General features: G+C 43.8%; 1 protein-coding gene across 2 annotated transcripts in view; it reads left to right on the forward strand.

Annotated features, from left to right (window-relative positions):
- DSTYK (dual serine/threonine and tyrosine protein kinase) overlaps positions 1–11,544 on the forward strand; it is a 422,611-nt gene extending 411,067 nt beyond the window's left edge. For both annotated transcript variants that reach the window (XM_086923449.1, XM_086923448.1), the window contains exon 13: positions 9,111–11,544. In XM_086923449.1, the coding sequence (XP_086779575.1) occupies positions 9,111–9,298 (188 nt within the window). In that variant the 3' untranslated portion in view covers positions 9,299–11,544. The remainder of the gene's footprint in view (positions 1–9,110) is intronic.
- The last annotated feature ends 10,431 nt before the right edge of the window (positions 11,545–21,975 follow it).

The raw sequence follows: 21,975 nt of genomic DNA on the forward strand, positions 1-21,975 counted from the left end.
TGTGATGCCATAACAAGCAGGATGTTTGATTCCTGTGCAAGGAGGCTCTGTGCCTTAGGAGCTGGCTGAATCCTCAAGAGATCTTAATGGTGGTACACTACCTGGCTGATCTTTAAACAGCAGGGCAGACACTCACCCGGTAGTGTTTAGCGGATCATGAATGTCGGTTACACCTGGAGGTGACACAGGGCATCTTCCAAAAATGGGGAGAAGCCTGGCTCGATCTCTTTGCCACTGCTGAGGACACGCATTGTCAACACTTTTGAAGATCAATAACGAGCGTGCACAAGCCATTATTGTGGCTCCAGATTGGTCCAGGAGCGTGTGGTTATGGAATTTCTGGGCTTTAGCACCCATCCTCTAATCAGGCTGACACTTCGGGATGACATCCTGCCGCAACAGGACCGGGTCCTGCACCCAAGCCTGCACAACCTGCACCTCCATGTGAACCGATGCAAATTGTCGGTTGGGCCTACTCACTCTTCATGACTGGTGAGTGCACTGCAGGCCTCGCCCAGCCTCTGCACCGAATAAGATCCTGAAGCCAACCCAATCCGTGCCGACAACCCCCTCTGGACCAGCCGCTGCTTCGAAACCTCCCTTGCAGCCAAAATCGCCACCGTCTAAGCTTCACTCTGTGTCGACGACACACATGCATACTCCAGACTGTACTGGGGTGGTGGAGTGAGCTAAAAAATTGTGATGGATTAAACCCAGATCAGTTGACTGGGGGGTGAGTGTTTGATTTGCTCAAATGCTCCGTCCATCATCCCCTTTGGTATCGCTTCAAAGCACTCGGCGTTGAGACCACCTTCCACTGGTTCAGTCAAATCTATTCTCCAGTGGCTGCAGGACGAACTCTATGCCCATTAGCATCCTATCCTCATTAATCTTCCCTCTAAACGCATCCTTGCCAGCCACTGTCACTGGCCAAGGATGGCTCCAAGCTCAGCTTTGATTAAGCACTTGACTTGCTCCTACTATCTAATAGTAGGAGGAGACATGACACGGCAACTAGACCTGTCTCACTGCCTTGTGCACCTACCCTCCATCTCTCCTCCCCCTCTTCCTTCTACCACACCACACCATTCCCTCCCCTTCCCCCCCCCCCCCCATGTCTGTTGCCCCTCTTTCCTTTCAATCATCGGGTGCACCACGCTCTGGGTTTGGGGGCACAGTCCAGGGGAACAAGGGGATCCTTATGACCTGCATCCACAGGATGATCCCTGATCTGTATACCGCCAGTCCCTCCACACAAGATGGCACCCCCTCTTACCATGAAGTCCTCGGCAGGGTGTCCTCTTTCCATAAAGTGGATTTCCACAAGGATGCCATTGAGGAGGATTCCCTGTAGGAAACGCTTACTTCCTCACAGCGTTCCATGCAGTACTTTCCAATGTTCATGGGGATGCTTAAACCAGCTTCTGATATTTTTTTAAAGAGCCATTTAATGCCCGGGTGGTCACCCCTATGGTGGACAAAAAATATGAAGTCTCCCTTCAAAGCCAGTCTCCGTTAGTGATCAACTCCCCACAACTCATTGGTGGTCCACACTGCCTGCAAAAAAGACCAGAATGCAGGGCACCGGCAACGCACCGCCACTGAACAAATAAAGTAAAAAGATTGATGAGTCGCTGTTTAATCTGCCAACCTCTGCCACAGTGCTAGTTTAATGGGTTTACTTTACGGGTATGAGAGGTCTCACTGGGTGAAATGTAGGAGCTCCTCCAGCATCTCCCAGATTAGTATCGCTAATGGGGCCAATGGTTAGTCTCTGAAGGCAAACTCCTCTCGAATACCATTATACGATATGCCCTTGATGCTTCAGACACTGCAGATTGTGCCATCAATTCCAGCTTACCCATCCGCAGGCACGTCTGGCTTCGTGTCTCTTGCTTCAAGCCAGCAGTTCAACAGCATCTCCTTAAACAACCATTCGTCAGGATCACCTCTTCAGGCCTCAGGTTGATGAGATGCTGGAGATCAAGAGAGATGGAGATGTGGTGTAATGTTATACCTATTGAATCGATCTGCATTTCTTATTTAGTTGAAGGAACTAATGCTCATAGCCTAGTTCAATTTTTTATATTATGAGTTAAACAATAGTTTTTTGGCTGAATTTGGCATATGTAGAGTCCACAAGGACATATGGGTTGCTCTTGTCAGAGGAAATCAAGAAAGACACACAGACTGCCAAGGCCAAAGGCGCCCCTCAAAATCCCTCCTCTCTGAATCCTTTCAGCGTTCTGCCTAGAGAGGTGCCTCTACGGTAACTTCCTGTACGACTCCACCTCTTACCAACGTCCGCAGCCTCAACAACCCCCTCCCAAAGGGTTATTTTGGCAGTTCCTACAGAGGCAACCGTTCCAAATAAAGAGGTAAGTGAGGGAGCTAAGCAGTGAATTGACCCTTCCTTCACCCTTATCCCACAATACCGGTCTGGGCTCGACTCCAAGGATTATTCCCCACATGGTAGCAGATTACCTCCAACCACTGGGTGCTAGACATCACACACCATGGTTATGGTTTGTAACTCTTTCACCCCTCCCAACAAGCCACCCAGCAGACCCATCCTCTCCCCCACAACACCAGTGCCTGCTTTGGGAAGAGGTAGATGCCCTCCTGCTCGAGGGAGCTATAACGCCGGAGCCACCACAACTACAAGGCACAAGGGTGTACTTACTATACCTTCTCATTCCCAAGAAGGATGGATCCTTCAGGCCTATCCTAGACCTCAGACCCCTGAAAGAGTACATCTGTCAGAACATTTCCACATGGTCACGCTGCAGGGTGTCATTCCTATTCTACAACAAGGTGTTTTCATGACTGCCCTCCACTTCAGACATCCTATTTCCACATCCTAATTCATCCAGCTCAACGTCCCCACCTCCAATTTATGGTAGGTGACAAACAGTAATTCAATGATTTTGCCGTTCGGGTCACCACAGCCCCTAGAGTGCTTACAGAATGTTTAGGAGTGGTAGCCACACTCCTGCGGCACAAGGGCATCAACTTGCTCTCTTACCTCTATGACTGGCTGATCAAGAGTGTAACTTACCAGCAACACCATGCAGGCCACCATTTACCTCTTATACGACCTGTGGTTCACTATCAATTTCAAAGTCCCATCTTCAGCCCCTCAAAATCCATTCCATCTATGGACAGTCCTCAACTCTGTGATGGGTATGGCCTATCCCAGTCCTGCTAGGGTGCAGGTCTTCCAGGTTTTGCTCCCTATTTTTCACTCAAGTCACCAGGTTGCAGTCAGAACAGTGATGTGCTTTCTGGGACTGATGGCCTCCTGAAAATGCCATAGTACTCTTTCCAGGTTAAACATGTCTGTTGCAAGAGTGCTTAGCGCAACAGTGGTCTCAAGTGGAGGGTCACTGGGAATAGCTATTGACTGGGAGCCGCACTTATCGATCTCTGCAGTGGTGAAACACCAAGAACATGTTGCTGGGGCAGCCCTTTTTCAACCCTATCCTGCAGATCATAAACCACAACGGGTGCTTCCCTTACACATTTACAGGACCTCACTGTCCATGGCCAGTGGACACCCTACCATCAGAGTCTCAACATAAATAACCTAGTCCATTGTCACATTGCTAACAAGGTGGTCCTCATTTGTACAGCCAGCATAACCACCATGTACTTGCTGCAGAAGTAAGAAAGCACTCACACTCTCCACACGTTGTTAGTAGCCCAGAGCATTTGGCGGTGGGTGCTCCATCACAAAGTCCATCTGCTGCTGGATACCTGCCCGGGAACGTACTACAACAATGCATACCTCTTCAGCAGGATGCAACAACAAGGCCACGAGTGGGAAATCCACCTGCATGTCCTCCCTCAGTACTTTCGACAGTTTAGGTTCCAAAACATCGACCTCTTTGCGACGCCAGAAAAGCAAAATGCCCAAACTTCACCTCCCGGTACCCAAACCCACATTCCATGGGCAACTCACTATGAATGAACTGGCCAGGGATATTTGCCTATGCTTTTCTGCCTCTCCCACTTCTTCCGTTTGTGGTTCAGAGGCTTCAGCAGACGTCTCTCACTCTAATTCTGGTAGCTCCCACTTATGCCACACCATATTGGTTCGCCACCCTCATTGAACTTGTGATGGTGCCGCACGAGAAGCTCCCCAACAGGCCAGACTTTCTCACGCAGAGCCATGGAGAAACCAGACATGGTGACCCCAAGATGCTAAACATTGTGATTTGGTCCTTGAGGTCTTGTCGTTTGGTTATCTAAACCTTTTATCAAGAATGCTTGGACATTCTTAAGGAAGCACGCAGGCCCACTGTCTGTACCTGCTATGGGCCTAAGTGGAAACCATTTCCCCACTAGTGCTCATCAAAACACATTGTCCCTTTGGCAGCAACTGTTCAATACATTGTCTGCTACCTTCTCTGCTTACAGACCTGCGGTCTGGCCTAGTCGGCTCCACTTAGCTGCAGTGGCTGTCTACCGCAGAATTGAAAACACCTATCTATTTTCAGGATCAAAACTTTTGTGAAAGTTTTGAAAAGAACCTTTCCTCCATGGGTCCCCCAAGCCATTGTATGTAACCTTACCATTGTTCTTACTATTCCCATGGGTCCACTCTTCGAAACTCTACATTCTTGCCCCCTTCATTTCCTATCCTGGAAGGAGGCCTTCCTGGTCGCAGTCACCCTCCAGATGTCAGTGAGTTCCAGGCATTAACACTAGAAGAACCCTTCTTTCAGGTTCACAATGATAGGATTGTTCACCTTACTTACCCTAAGTTCCTTCCTAAGGTGGTTTCTCCTTTCCAGCCTAACCACTCCTTTGATCTGCCTTTTTTCTTTCCCCACCCTGATTTGTTTGCAGAATTGACTTTTTATGCTCTAAATGTTAAGCGAGTCCTTATGTACTATGGATAGAGCTCAACTCTTTCGCAGGACTCCGCAGCTCTTGGTTGCTTTCTCAAATCCGCTCAAGGTGCAGGCTATGTCTAAATTGGGCAAAGCCAGATGGGTAGTCAAATGCATTCAAACATGCTATGCAAAACCAAGAGTCCTTTGCCTATCCCTCCCAGAGCCCTTTCTACCTGTAAAGAAAGGGCCTCTATGGCCTTCATCAGGAAGATTCCTATAGCTGATATCGGCAAAGCAGCTACCTGGTCCACACCACACACTTTCACTAAACACTATTGTGTGGATAAACTGACACCAACAAGCTAGTGTTGGCCAAGCTGTAATTTGTGTGCTTTTTCAATCCTCTCCAACATCTTCAGGCTAGCCACCGTTAAGATGAGGACTGCTTTACAGTCCATGCACAGCATATGCATCTACAACTCCACGTGCTCCACATGCCTTGAACAAAAAATGTTACTTACCCTCTAAGCATTTGCTCGTGGCATGTAGTGATGTATATTTACATGCGCCCACACTCCTCCCCCGATGCCTTTTGGTGTTGCAGAAGTTTCTCATAAGCTTTCGCCTGTGATCTTTCCTACACTTGGTCATCTTTCTGTATATCTATGCTCCATCTACGTCCTCACGCTGCATGTGGGAAAAAACAATCTAACAATGGAACCGATGCCCATGCGCATTACCAGCTGTAGGTAGAGTACTTCAAAGAAGTCTTCGAGTCTTGAAGAAAAAAAACTTGCACACATCCGGGCCCAACACTAGATGACAGGAGTATGCACAGCAGTTGAATCCATAGCACTACATGTCATGAATAGATGCTTAACATGTTAAGTAACATTTTCATTCGAGTGGATGCTCTACATAACCACAGATTCCTCACCACCCTCCCACCTTCCTGTTCTATAGTATGGGCTCTTCCATCTCAAAAGATCCCAATCTAAGGAATCTTCACACTGGTTTGTTGAATCTGCTGGTGGACTTCACGTCCAAGGGTGCAAAGAATTCATGAAAGAAGCTGATGTCAGTGCTCTTGGGTGGCTATTATATGTGGCTCTGTTTGTGACTCCCGAAACAGAATGGCATTGATGCTGATTTTCTCAGCTGCACCTTCTGGTGCATGTGAGCACCGCTTTCGAGTTGTCTTAGTCTGGTGCCTGTGGGAAATCAATTAGGTGAAAAATCTGCAGTGAGTGTGTCCACCAGACATAGACCCCACTAATTGTGACTTATCGCCCAATTTCACTAATAAATATTGACGAAAAATGTTCGCAAAACTTTTAGCTACCCGAATGCGACCACTGCTCATACAGATAATATTCATGGACCAATCTGGTTTTATACCCGACAGGTCCACATCCCACAGTCTCCGGACCCTGTTTGCCCTAATGCACAATTTAGCAGCACACGTCCCGGCAATCGCAGGCTTGCTCGATGCCACCAAGGCATTCGACTCCTTGGAGTGGGGTTTTCTTTTCCCGTTGCTCCAACAGATAGGTCTCAGCCCCATCTTTATCCAACAGATAAAACTGCTTTACACTATGCCCACAGCGCGCTTGAGGGTAAATGGCCTGGTCTCTGAACCCATTGCGATCACCATGGGAACATAGCAAGGGTGCCCCTTATCGCCCCTACTTTTTGCCATCACAACTGAGCCGCTGAGAGCGCGCTTAGAGCAGCATCACACACACCGCAGTATAGGGTTCACGACACGGTGTCTGATAATATCACTATACGCAGACGATATCACGCAATATATGACTGACCCTAAAGATACCCTAGCACCCATGACACGAGAATTGATTCATTATGGGGAACTCTCAGGGGAGCAAATAAACTGCAGTAAATCTGTTATCATCCCCTTGACTTCCGGTACTCGGCCCTTCGAAACGGAGTACCCGATCACATGGGAGACAGGACCAACACGCTATTTGGGGATATGGATAAGCAATGACCTTAAACTATGGTCCGAAAAATACGGCAAAGGAGTGGACTGGATCACAAAGAGGTTACGCCATTGGAAAACACTGCCCCTGTCTCTGGCGGGACGCTTTGCGCTGGCAAAAATGATTATCTTGCCCAAGCTGCTGTACCTCTTTGTTAACATCCCCATTCCTCTAACAACACACTACTTCAAAACATTGCGCTCCCTCATGATTGAACTGGTGTGGGCAGGGCGACAACCCAGAATAACATATGTACTCACTCTACCCCAGTTCCAGGGTGGCCTGGCCGCACCCAACTTTGCTCTATATGCCTACAGCGCACAGGCGCACTTCCTACACCACTGAGTGCACCCTACCCCATTTCCACCGCACGTGGCCATTGAAACAAAGGGCAGCGCTGACGCCACTCGCGACTGCCATATTTCACACATATAAGAGGCCACGCGTCGAAGTGAACATAGTTGAAGCGCTAAGATCGGCATGGACAGGGTTACGCAAGAGAGCAAATCTGGACATTCTCTATGCCCCCTCTATGCAACTGGCGAACAACCCACAGATACCCCCACTGGGAGACCCTAGGGCAAGGGATAGGGCGGCATACCTTAAGATACACAAGGGTAAGGACCTATTCCCCGCAGACACTTTCTTAACATTACAACAAATGTGCGGACCGGCCCCCACCTCAGCTGCGGACATGCTACTCTATCAGCTGCGTTCCTCCTGCAGAGGCTGATATGACACGTTCCCAACTCACCCCACCTCCCGCACTACCAGCACTAGAAAACCTGCTCGCGATAGACCACAGCCGTCAGCTGATTACCTGTATATACAACACTACACAGCGGGAATCCCCTATTCTCACCCCTGGAGCTAGAGGCATATGGGCGTTGGACTTGAGTTGGACATCTCGGACCAATGGAAGTTCATCTGTGGTCCGTTGCAGCTGCTGTCCTCAAACTACCTGCTGAGATTAATCCATTTCAAATACATACACCGTCTTTATCGGACCCCGATGCAAATGCACCGAATGGGATTGCACCCGGACGATTGCTGCTGGAGATGTGGGGACACACAGGCTGATTTCTTACATGTGGTGTGGCAATGCCTCCCGGGGCCTAACCTCTGGGTATGTACACTGCGACACATACATGACATAACAGGACACAAACTGACCTGCACGCCGCTGGCGGTGTTGCTGGGTGACAACACTGCAGTTCTGCCCAAAAGAAAGAAATTATTTGCTATGCTGGTAATTATGGCCAAGCACCAGGTGGCCCTTCGCTCGAGGGCAGTTCCACCGCCGACCACCAAGAACTGGATCAACAGTGTAACATACTGTAAAATGCACTTAGAGACGTATTGGGAATTGATGCCAGCATGGTCCAACCCCTGGAATATCTGGGAACCGTTTGTAAACTGGCTGAATGCAGTCAACACAGACGAACTTTAATAATAATATTAGCTAACTGCCACCTAAGGCCAAGGTCTCACTACCCCTACTTACTGCCTAGACCGGACATATGGAGTAATATGATAGCCACTGTAACAATAACGTGATGTACTGCTACTGTTTATATCCGTTATATGCAGTATAAGAGCTTGGAGAACATAACCCTACTGTCACGATGGCGTTGAGTGATACCCGTTGATTATTTTCTTAAATTGTGATTAATGTCTTTACAAATGCCAATAAAAACAATTTTAAAAAAAAGAAAGTCCTATCGAAGGGAAAAAGCTTGCTCTATTTTGTCCTTGCATAACTACATTTGTAACTGTTGTATTTGCATATCTCCTGAAGTGGCACAATGCAAAACAGCTAAGCAACTTCTCCCAAATATTGTACTTCCACTGCATTTTAACTAGTCTCAGCGAAGCAAAGGATTGCATGTGTTCTTATTGGTTGTATTTTTAAGGACCAACTGGACTGACCTGGTGCGTTTATTTTAATGTGTATTGTGCATGGTTAAGGAATGAGAAGTTTAGCAAGTGAAGCAGTCATGTGGCCGAGATCAAGACACCCATCACAAGACTATTTTCTAGTATGTTATCGGAGTTCCTCATGAAATTGTATCCTGTTTAAATAATGCCACCCACCTGAAGAGCCCATAACTTTCATGTCACTCTCTCCAGTGAAGCCCATTATTGATTAGCCATGGGGAAATTGTCTCATATGGGAAGCAGAAGCCTATCTAGATTAAGTGCTAAAAGTTATATGACAATGAATGTTGAATGTATTACCTTCGTTTCTTAAAATCCCTTTTCCTGTTTCTAGGAGCACGCCCTGAGCGGTTGTCCGTGTTTGACGAGGAATGCTGGCAGCTTATGGAAGCCTGCTGGAACGGAGAGCCTTCCAAGCGGCCCCTCCTTGGCATCGTAGAACCAATGCTTCAGGGCATCATGACCCGGCTCTGCCGTCCAAAGTCTGAGAGCTTTAGCAGGACCCTTGAGGATTCCACCTGAACAAGAAGCGTTGCAGCATCTTCTTTCTATCTTGCTGAACTCTGCGCCCGAACTATTCGTTGACTGTTTCAATCTCGTGGGGAGCGTTGCAACATTCACACTAATGGCTTTCAGGGCATGAGTTCCCTGTGAGTGTTCAGATGCATGCCGTCTGCTGAATTCTTCCAGCCAAACAGAATTCCATCTGGCTACGATGAGTTTTCAGAAATGACACTCCATGTGGAGGTCTTCAATGGAGGGATGTGATCTGAATTTCCTTGGGTGCAGGGCAATATTTCTAGCCGTTGCAGTAACTGCAGTATTCCCACTGACGAAGGCATGTATTTATTATGGACCTCTATTTCTTCTGTCCTAATTGCCTTCCGAAAGAGCACTCCTAGCCAGGCCATCTGGACTGTAAGTCCATACATAGTCCGGCTTCATTCCTACTCCATTGATGTGCAATACTTTTTTCTTGGCCACCATGGAGGTATTCATGGAGCTATGCAGAGGCTAGGACTATAGGAACATAAGCTATTGAGTATTTGTAGTACTTGATATATGTACATATTTTAACTGCTAACTAATCCAACCCCAATATGCGTAGGACACCCATAGTCCAGATGATGGTCCTCGTGACTTCATATGCACTTAGTCACGTTTTGGTTCAGATGAAACTTGGAGCTTCACTGTTCAAGGACTGTGAATGCAGTCAGTGGTGACCTATTAGACCATGAGCTGTGCCCTTGTATGCTGGACGAAAATGAAACCGCTCTCATATTTTTTTTTTTTTACCAAAACCCTGACTTTGAAATGTATTGGTTTTAAACTCTGCTTATACAGATTGGTTTTAAAATAAGATCCATCAGTATCTTTTTTGTGTTGTCTTTTAAAAATTGGCAGTGGGTTACGTCCACTGCATCCAGGCCATTAGCTAGTCTGTGTCTGTACCATGGGTTTGGAGTATCTGACCTGTGTTTTGCCTATTCCTTCAGTCACTTAGCATAGCATCTTCACATCAGTGCTTCCTCTCTGAAACATTGTGGTCGTTAGTTTTGCCATTCTTCCATGTTCTGTCCCTCTCTCCTCGTCGATTTCAATTTAGACATATTTTTGGTCTGGTAGGGCCATCTTTCGATACTGCAGCACGGTCGCTTTGTGGGGACGTGTACAGTATTGGAAGCAGCCGTTCCTTTTCCACTAGACAAAGGCTACATCTTTCACTAGTGTAAAAAAAAGAAATAATCTTGGGTCATTCCAAAAGCATCTGTTTGTGTTTTTAAAAAATGATGTTCTGATAGCGTTTTGTTTTCACTTGGAGAATGGGTGGGTGGTTGGCTTTCATTGGTATGACTGAGGAATTCCTGGCATAAAAAACCCACATGCTGTAACGTTTTGCTTAATATTTTTTGTGGCTTATAGTCCTGATGCAAAAATCTTCCAGGTTTCCGCACGGTTGTTTACCATTAGTTTTGAAATGGACTTTAAGTTTGGTTCGCAGAAGCTGTGTTTTAATTTTTAATCACGTTTGCATATTTCTAACCCTACTATTTAGTAGCTCTGAATGCCGGCATCTACATATAAATTATAAACCAGGGGTGTCCTGTCCTGGCCTAACTAAAGGCTGTCCGTATGGTCCGTCTGGGTCACTATGTCTTGCTATGAGACGTCTTTTTTGCTTTCTAGGGCGTATGCTTTGTTAATTTTTTATGTGTTTTTCAGAATGTGGGCCTTGTTTAACTGTGCAGCTCAGAACAATCAATACGAACTGCACCGAAATGATGTTCAGCTTTCTGTATATGTATCCCCAATTAAGTGCAGTGTTGCTGTGTGTAAGGATTGAGATCCAGAGCAGTAGAATGCATTGTCATCCTTTGTAACCAACAGTATTGAGAGAAGAGGAGAACAATGGGATGTGTTGTTGGGGAGGTTATAACATGCTTTTAGCGGAGTTCTAATAGGGAAAGTAGTAGACTTCTACTGTAAACCCTGCACTTTCCACAGTTATATAGCACAGGAATGTAGCCTTTTGCTGGGTAGTAAAAATTTACAAGCTCTAGGTGAGCCTTGTATGTGTTTTTTACAAGTGTTAACACTAGATGATCACCCCGTAACAGGGTGATACCTTGTGGTGTTGTGTAGCCTTGCTCTATCGACCTTAAAGCGGAGGCCAGTATTTCAAAATTGTACAAAGAAATATACTTTATGTACAAATATATAAATATATGTATATTCACTTATATTAAACTGAAGCTTTCTATTGTGAATTCTCATGTTGCATGTTTGTTCTTGCATTTCTTCTTTGGGTGTTTATGATTGTTTCTTTATCTCGTTTTTCGAAAAGCTAATATCTCATTCCCACTTCAGCCAGTGTAGTGTGTTGGTTGATTACACAAAAATAATTCATGCAAGTGATCTGTCTTGCACTCCATTTTCTCCAGGTACAACATGTTGAGTTTCTTAAAAAAAATAAAAGATGGAAGCACCTCACCGAAAGCTAATTAAGATGTTTTTATCTCTTAAGACAAACAGTCAAATGGGTTCCAAGGATGCAGTAACTTATTTTCTCACCATTGAAGATTCCTTATAGACTTTCTCACAAGTTGCCTGCCAATTGAGCACCTGGCCCTTTTTTTCTTTGTTAAATGCAGTGTGCTATTTTTTCAGCATGTGGCTCTTAAGTGCTATCATTGCAGTTTGCAATTTAAACGAGAAAGATTATCAGGCACTTTAGTGGCGCACATTTCAAGCCAAAGTCTGCCTAGGACCAAAATGGACGTTAGGGTAAATAGGCTTTGTTTTGTAGTCCAAGAAAATAACATGCATCTTGCCTTTCTATAGTAAAATTCAACTTGTTTTGTTTGTTGAAGATTCGTACAAAAAACGGTAACCTGCTCTCCGACAGACTTTGCATGTAGTGTCACACTTGCACAACTATGAGGGATCAATTAGTGTAAAAAAAGTAATGCTGCAAGCTGCAGGGGAACATAACCCTAGTAAGTACAGTACTGGCAGTTTAGAACGTTCCTCCCCAATGAGGTAGTTAAGAGTCTCCTCGGTGTGTCGGAGTAGGCGCCCTTATTAGGTAGCGATGAGGCACAATTTGCAAAAAACACAGCCAGAGATAGGTTCTAGTCCTGGGGAATCTGTAAAGCCTGTGAGCATTGAGTTAACATGTTGGAAATAGGTTGGCAGAACATTCTGATTAAAGAGTGGGAATTAAAACCATGAATGGTCTCATCTCGTGTATCAAAGACCGCAAAGATAGTTGCCCTGAGTGTTCCTTCACCAACCATTCCAAATGTCCTTAGGTGCACTTTTTATGTCTCTATCTTTATTCTTAATATGTAGCCATGTGGAATACTTGGTACAGCAGCAATATATAAGTTATTGAAGTTCAGTAACTGCTCGGAGCGCCCCAAAATACCTCTGATAGCTATGCTTTAAGTCTCATGCAACTTTTGAGGAAGAGTTCTGTACATGAAGACTGAAGTAACAATGAAAAGGGACATGGGTAAACATTTATGTTAGTATGAGTTCGCGGAACAAAGTGTTTATGCTTTGCACAAACGGAGCAGAAAAGCAAATCTGTCTCTGTCAAGGTAGGCATTTGGGAAGCATTGTGCTGCTTCGATGCCATGACATCCAGGTGTCTTTGATGGACATGCATTGAGATGGCTCATGCCTGTTATGGTGAGAAGGCAGATTCACCCTTAAAGCACTTTAAGGACAGCTGTGCTACGGCAGTCCCTGTGCCTTTCAGCTCCAGTCTGGCAATTTGGCCCCAGACCCGCCCCCCTGCCCCTCCGATCCCACCCCCAAAATTCAATTATTTTCTGTGATATACCAGGGGCCTAGCATTTCGGCACAACAGGTCTGACTCCTAGCCCTTACGAGGTGTGAAGATGTGAGCTGTGGGCCTAACAGACAACGACCTGACCACCATGGCAGCATTCATCCCAATCTTCTGCCCACAACCTCCATGCACCATTTGCCCCTTAGGTTCGGCCACTTCATGCGGGGATGGCAACAAACCACTTCTGACAAATAGGTCTTGCAGATTGTCTAATGGGGTATGCCTGCTATTCCCTTTAGACCCACTGCACCTGCCACCTACTTCATAACACTTCTCAAAGGACCTCCTATCCCTGTAATGCTAGGAAGTGCATGCTCTTTTGGCCAAAGGAACCATTGAGTAAAATACCGACTTTTGAACTAGGGATTGGGTGCTATTTCCCCTACTTACTTGTGCCAAAGAAGGGCAGAGGCCTCTATCCTATCCTGGATCTTTGCCCTCTCAATGCCATTGTGCGCAAGCACAATTCCAAAGTGCTTCCTCCTGGTTTAGGGTCTCCCTTCCCTGGATCGTGGAGAATGGATGTTGGCTTTGGATCTGCAGGACTTTTATTTTCATATCCCTGACCTGCAGACTTACAGAACCTAAAAAGGAGCACAGCAAGCTGAAAGTGCCCGTGCCCACTGTAAACCGCAGGGTTTGCAGTGGGCCAAAGGTACTTTAAGCTTGCTGTGCTTCTTTTTCAAATCATGGGTCGGAATATTAAATAGGCTTCTAAGTTGAAGGTACTGATACGCTGAGAGGGTTTGAGGTTATCCAGAATTAGGACAGGCGCACTCCCTAATAACCGCACAGTATCGTGTCACAGAGTGTCAAAATCCAGGCAAGGGGGCGGGCGGCAATCCCTCGTAACCGCTCAAAAATGTGGATAACAGATCCACACTAAATTGTACAAAAACAACAAGTGCCCCTGCTCTAGGAAAGTATCACAAAGGTTCGGTAAGTCCTGGTTATGGTACAATAGTAAACATGAATAGTGTTTCAGAATCAAAAAGCAAAAAAGTTCAAAGAGGTGGAATCCTTGTTATGGAATACAAATTTATTGTTCCTCTTGTTCTGGCCAACACGTGTTTCATCGCAGGGAAACAGACTGCGAATCTTCAGGGCTGGGTATAGATACAAAAGATGCATTTGTATGGTTGATTTAACATGAGTGAAAAGGTGATAGGTGATCTTTGGTGACATAAGGCGGGCATGCCATTAAGTGACATTGTGTCATAGAATTGTGACTTGATATCTATGTTGTTTGTGACTGTGAGAGGTGGTGCATATATATAGTGGCTATGCAGATTGTGTTAATGTGACTTTCTAAAGTTCTAAGGTTATTGGTGTCCTTGAAGGCAAACACATAAACCAGTATGCGTGGATGATATTTCAAAAGGGTGCAGGAGAGAGAACACGGGAATGTGACAAGTAGTGCAAAACGAGTGAAATGGTGTCCTTGCTTGTTGACGGGTGCATGCCTCATTGTGACTTATAGTGACTTTTTAGTGTTTTAATCACATCGATTATGTTATAATCATGAAAGAAGGCTTAACAACTGAAGTTCTTGACAATTCCATATAATACTATGCTAAGCAAGAGCTAGTAGTGAAGTTATATGTACAGTAAAATATGTTGCGGCCTGTTATGATCTTAGTTAATGGATTTATTTTTTTGGACTTGCACAATGAAGATACAGAATAATGGAGCCCTATTACTCATTCCCATGTAATTGCTAGACCCAGTGTTAATTATAGAGTGGTACTCAAAAACGCTCGTATGAGACGCCACTGGTTAATGCGAACGCCAGACCCAGAAAAAAGGGTGGGTGGGGTTGGGGGGGGGAGGGAAAATGGGGTATCTATTACGGAGAGTGTGTATAGAAACAGCACTTGTGTAGTTAGATTCAGAACACCAGTACAAGGGTACCTCAAGTTCGTTCAGTACACTCAATTAAGTCGTTGCAGTAATCGAGTATGCTAATTTTGGGGTTGAATGCAAATCTATTCTTAAGCAGTATCTAAAACACGGTACGTGATTCACCCTTAGGAAATTGTAGTATGCTAATTTTGGGGTAGAATGCAAATCTATTCATAAGCAGTACCTAAAATACGGTACGTGACTCACCCTTAGGAAAGAAAAGCCGGAAGTAGTGTTTTGGCCTCGAGTATTGTTATTGCGTTTAGAGAGCGTAGTCGGTTGACTCCTACAGATAAACATAGTTTAAAGGAATGCCGATAAAAATGGGATGGTAAAATTTATGCCATGTCACATAAATTCATTAACGGAGCTATTGCTAAAATAGAGACAAACCATTGCTAAATGTTCGTACCTTGAAGAGTTTTATGAGAAAAACCTTATCCGGGAGGAGAAAAGTGAAAAGCTGTTACGCTAGACATCAGACACTCAGGCGGGTACACCTGTAAAGTGAATAATAGACAGACACGAGTGGTGTTATCCTTTCTCATTGTAATGTGGTTTGTCTCAAAGGAAGGGGGAGATAGTATGCCAGACGAGTGTTTTACCTGAAGATGATCGTTCTCCCTCCTGTAGTTCCCGGTGCCGTTGTTCGAAAGACGGTCACCTGACGGGAAGTGAGGGTCTCTATTTAAGCTTGCTTCCGGGATTTGCTCTGTCAGTCATAGAAACACTAGAACGGTAACGCATCGTTTAGTTGCACTAAACGTTGGCCGATTTTAGAAAAAATACTGCAAGCTAGGTTCAGATTGGGTGAGTCAAAAGGAGGATAAAAGTGGAATTTTAAGAAAAGGCGTTCTGATGGTTGGAGTGAAAAAATATATATATAAGAACCCAAGAGTCCGTAGTCTGAATAAAGTATTTGGGAGCAAAATTGCATTAGTTATACTGATACTTGGTCCTGATAATGATAGTGTTTTGATGTTATACAAGGTGATAAAACGCAGACGATTTAGAACAACAAAATACATGTTTAAAATTATAAGACTAAGTGATCCAGTGATTATAACAGTTTCATAATTGCATAATTTCTGATAGTGATAAGGAGCAGACGATTTGAACAACAAATTACATATTTAAAATTATAAGACGAAGTGATTGTAACAGTTGCATATTTTCTGACTAACAACAAAAAGGGGAGAAAGGCGTCTGAGAACCCAAGTTCAGCACACATGTTGGGGGGTAGTTGTGGATATAGGTCTCATTTAGACAAGAAAATATGCCCCTATTGTGAAGTGGAAATGGGTTTCGGGAGATCTGATCCTTTGTAAGAACTTGTTCGATTTGAATTAATTCCCTAAGAAATATTGCATCTCAGGGTCGTAGTTCAAGCCCTGTTCAATACTGTGAAGACGCATAATCCAAGTCGCTTCTTTGCGTCTCAAAGTTAGCTCTCGGTTGCCACCCCTGATGTGAGTGGGTACTGTTTCGATGCCATAAAAACTGATGCGGAAATCTTCAATGGTTGACTGACATGTGGCCACATGTAAGGCAACAGGATATTTGGGGTCTTGTTTTTGTATTGCTCTCATATGTTCAGAGATCCTGTCTTTCAGACTTCTTATTGTGCTGCCCACATATTGTTTACCGCAATGGCACTCAATTATGTATACTACATATTTTGTAGTGCAGTTGATATTCATTCTGATGTCATATGTGTCCCCATTGGGACCAGTAAATTTCGTTGTCTTATGTTTTGCCCATTTGCACATTACACAAAAGCCGCATTTGAAGAAGCCCTTGTTGCGTTGTGTCAGCCAGTTCGGAGTTGTGTCTACTCTTGGAACGGTAGGACTAAGTCTGTTCTTCAGGGTTCTTCCTCTGCGGAAGGTGATTTGTGGAGTTGGTGGAATTAAATCCTTAAGTACTGGATCAGTTTTAAGTAGGTTCCAGTGTTTCATCATACTGGTACGGATTGATCTGTGTAGACTGTTGAATTCTGTGATCATCCTTGTTGTGGAATCCTTCGTCTTGTTCGAATTATTACACTTAAGTGTCTCTGGTCTCTTTATTTTATTAAGTCTCTTTTTTGCTGTGGAGAGGATGGATTGGGGATATCCACGTTTTTCAAATCTTTGTTCCATATCTTGTACAGCCTCCGCCAGATCCCTGTCATTACTGCAGTTTCTTCTGGCTCTGAGGAATTCCCCAAATGGTATTGATTTAATTTGGTGTGGCGGGTGGTGACTGTCCGCTCGAAGTATGGCGTTGCATGAAGTGGGCTTCCTATAAAGTTTACTGTGCAGTTGGTCATTGAGAATGTAGAATTCCAGGTCCAGAAACTCTATCTTGGTTTTACTGTGTTTCATCGTGAAACTCAGTTCCCAATCGTTATGATTAAGATGTTCAAAGAAACTTTGGAGAAGCTCATCTGAGCCCGTCCACAGTAGAATACAGTCATCTATGTAGCGACCCCAGAATAGTATGGAGTCGGTGTATTGGCTACCCTTGGTTCCCCAAATGTGGTCGGTTTCAAAGGAACCCATAAACAAATTAGCAAAAGATGGCGAGAATTTGGAGCCCATGGCTACCCCACGTTTTTGTCGGTACCAGTTTTTTTGAAACATAAAGAAGTTGTTATTGAGAATCGGAGTCATCATGGTTATCAGCATGTCAGTATGTGCCCACAAGGATGCTGGTCTGTTGGATAGAACTCGTGTTATGGCCTCTATACCCAGGATAGGGTTGATACTTGTGTATAGGGCAACCACGTCCATAGTCACTAAGGTGGTGTTTGGTTGCCATTCTAGGTCATTTAGTACGCTCAGTATATGCTTAGAGTCCTGGATGAATGAGGGTAGATTTTTGACCAGTGGGCCTAGAAACAAATCCACATACTCAGCCAATCTCTCGGTAGGGCCCCCTATACCAGAGACAATTGGTCTGCCCGGTGGAAAGGGGAGATTTTTGTGGATTTTGGGAAGGGTATACAGCCATGGAAATGTTGGTTTGTGCACTTTAAGGTACATATATTCATCTTCGTTCAGTAAGCCATCTTCTTTCCATTTGTGTAGGTGGTCATTAATGGATGTTGTTAAGAAGCCCATGGGGTTATGTGTAATCGGTTCATAACAGGAAATATCAGCTAGTTGACTTAGTATTTCCTTGTTATAATCGTCTGCGTTCATGATTACAATGTTCCCTCCTTTGTCCGCTTCGCGGATCACAATGGTGGAAGTCTGTGTAAGTGTGGTGAGGGCTAAGCGCTCACCTTTGGTGAGGTTATCTCTAAATGCAAATGTTTCGTTAAGTTTTCTTGTGTTGATCTTGTTGATGTCATCAAGAACACGTTTGTAGAAAATGTCAATATTGTTGCCACCTGGAAGAGTTGGTGTCCAAGTGGATTTGTTTTTCAAGCCACTAACAACCCCCAGATCTGTGTCAATGTTCAGTTCCTCTAGAAGTTGTCCCATCTCTACGGGGCTATCTTCGCATTCAGTAATAGACAACAAGAGGTGTATTGCTTGTATATCTTTTATTGTAGTCACATTGTCTGTTAGTACATCAGGAATATTTTTAACATTTCTAGTGTTGGTAGTTTTTCCAGCAAAATACTTTTTCAATTTCAGGCTCCGTACAAATTTAAAGAGGTCTATTTTCGTTTGGCATGTGTCTCCTACTGAGAAGGGATTGAAATTTAAACCCCTGGAAAGGAGATTAGTCATATCAGCAGTCAGTGGAAAAGAGGAGAGATTGACCACTAGGACCTCGTTATGTCCGGTATCTATTTTCTTGCTGTTCCTGACCTCAGTTTTTTTCTGTAGTCCTCGTTTGCCACCCCTGCTGCCTCTGTGGGTCTTTGATCTGTGGTATCTCGTGGCGGTTGGGTCTTGTTCCCTTTGCGCATCCGTTCTAGCTCCACTAAAAAAGGAGTACTGTTGGCGTCTAGTAAATCCCGATCGGGTTCACTTGTACCTGCAGAATTTAGGGAGGCATTACTGGATGAGACAGAACTCGGGGCGGATGAGATGTTACCACTTTTTTTGGGGTTGTGAGGTCGTACTAGAGAGTCGTATTTACGATCATAGGTGAAGATTCGACCATTACGGTAATCTGTATCATCTCTTTTTATTTGTCTGGCCTTCCTGTTTTTTATTTCTTCCTGATGTTTAAATAACACCTCATCCAGAATGGTGTAATTCTTCACAGTAGGTTCTGGTAAGTTGAGGTCTTTGATTTCTTGCTCTAGTTTCGCAATTTCTCCCAGTAGTTTACTGGACTTGCGATCAGCATTTTCTATCAGAATGTCCATGAGGGCAAACGAGTTGTTAGTAACCCCCCACCCCCCAACCCCACCCACCCTTTTTTCTGGGTCTGGCGTTCGCATTAACCAGTGGCGTCTCATACGAGCGTTTTTGAGTACCACTCTATAATTAACACTGGGTCTAGCAATTACATGGGAATGAGTAATAGGGCTCCATTATTCTGTATCTTCATTGTGCAAGTCCAAAAAAATAAATCCATTAACTAAGATCATAACAGGCCGCAACATATTTTACTGTACATATAACTTCACTACTAGCTCTTGCTTAGCATAGTATTATATGGAATTGTCAAGAACTTCAGTTGTTAAGCCTTCTTTCATGATTATAACATAATCGATGTGATTAAAACACTAAAAAGTCACTATGTCACAATGAGGCATGCACCCGTCAACAAGCAAGGACACCATTTCACTCGTTTTGCACTACTTGTCACATTCCCGTGTTCTCTCTCCTGCACCCTTTTGAAATATCATCCACGCATACTGGTTTATGTGTTTGCCTTCAAGGACACCAATAACCTTAGAACTTTAGAAAGTCACATTAACACAATCTGCATAGCCACTATATATATGCACCACCTCTCACAGTCACAAACAACATAGATATCAAGTCACAATTCTATGACACAATGTCACTTAATGGCATGCCCGCCTTATGTCACCAAAGATCACCTATCACCTTTTCACTCATGTTAAATCAACCATACAAATGCATCTTTTGTATCTATACCCAGCCCTGAAGATTCGCAGTCTGTTTCCCTGCGATGAAACACGTGTTGGCCAGAACAAGAGGAACAATAAATTTGTATTCCATAACAAGGATTCCACCTCTTTGAACTTTTTTGCTTTTTGATTCTGAAACACTATTCATGTTTACTATTGTACCATAACCAGGACTTACCGAACCTTTGTGATACTTTCCTAGAGCAGGGGCACTTGTTGTTTTTCTAAGTTGAAGGTAGCAGCACTCATTTGGAGTATGCCACAATACCCAGCATTGTCGTTTTACAAATCTTTCTTCCTCGATCCTAGGAGAGGACAAAGCAAAAGTGATAACTAAGTTGTGATTCCAGCAGGAAGGGTCCAAACCTTACCTTTACTTGACAATATGAACATGAAGGACACTACTACTAGTCCCTAATGTTTTTTGTTAGTAGGGAAAGTGTACAATTTGTATAAGAGGATGGTAGGCCTGTTTTAAGATTGCAGGTTACGGGCCTTTAGTTGTTTCAAGTGCATGACACCGGTGCAGAGTTAAGCCTAGGCAGCTGCCAACTGATATTGGTAGTGATTGTTTGGTTAATAAATACAGTTACATTGGTAATGTTACTCCCAAGCATAATCATGGTGGAAAACCTTCAGGAGTTTGTGCATAAGACTTTGTTTTCTTTTGTACTCCAGGAAAGATCTGCCGATATAAAACTGTGTAAGAAGTGCCCCTGTTTTTCCAGTAAGCTTTAACTGCCCTGCAATTCCTTTCTCTTCATTTGTGTATCTATCTCGCCTGTAGTCTTTGCTTATCAAGCAGAGAAGTTGTGTAGTGCTTTGGGAGCACTTTGACTCTGGTTTGCTAACACCTAGTGAGGGGAGCACATTCTAACTCTTGATGCTTCATAGTAATTGGAGAATGTTATTTCAACATTTGTATTTTTATAATGTCTGATTGCACAATGTTTTGAGTAAAATAAAGATCTCTGTAACCTGATTATACTGTTTACTTATGGATCTCTTTCAAAGACTTTTGCAGCGTGAATCTTTTCTGGATTCACATACTGTGCATTATTCTTTTTTTTTTTATTGATTTTTTTCCATTTATCCCGTGGTGGTGGGAGACAGGTTAAACCAAACAAACATAAATCATACAGAATGTATACATAAAAAATTATACAATAATAATTAAAGAACATTATTAATTAATTTGCCAACCATTTTTCAAAAGGTGCCCAGTTCTTAGAAGCAATTAAACGTCTTTTCTTTCCTCAGAAAGCCTGTACAGAAGTCTCTAGTTTAATCCATGCCAGCATCCTGGCCTTCCAATGGCAAAAAGTAGGGGGTTCAGAATTTATCCAGAGTGATGTGATACAGAGTCTGATCTTAGCCATCGAGATAAACAAAAAAGCTTGCTAATGTCTTGTTTTTTCAAGGGCCGTGGAATATTCATAACCAGTGATTACCATTTCCACTGAAATTTTAACTGAAGTTTGAGTTATCTGAGTAAGAGGTTTCAATTTGATTGATAAAGGATAGCTCCGGACATTTATAAAACATATGAACAGAATCTGCGGAAGGAAATTTACATCTTGCACAAAACGACCCTTTGCCCCCATCTAACAAGCTTTGCAGGCGTATAGTAAAGATTAAACATAGCCATATAACTTTGCGAACGCAGAGTACCTGAAACCAAAACAGGCCTAGCTAAAACCAATGTAAATTTTAAATCAATAGAAGGTACTCCAAATTTAATCGCCCACTTATTGTTCTGGTCATCTAAATCGTCAGGAAGTTGAGATAGAAAGGTCTGGTATAAACTGCCAATTTTTTCTTTCTTATAGATTCAACTATTATAACTTTTTGAAACATTGTTGAATTTTGAGGAAATATTTTATCAAGAAAGCTTCT

Source organism: Lissotriton vulgaris, chromosome 5, assembly GCF_964263255.1.
Source record: "Lissotriton vulgaris chromosome 5, aLisVul1.2, whole genome shotgun sequence".
Taxonomy (NCBI): Eukaryota; Metazoa; Chordata; class Amphibia; order Caudata; family Salamandridae; genus Lissotriton; species Lissotriton vulgaris.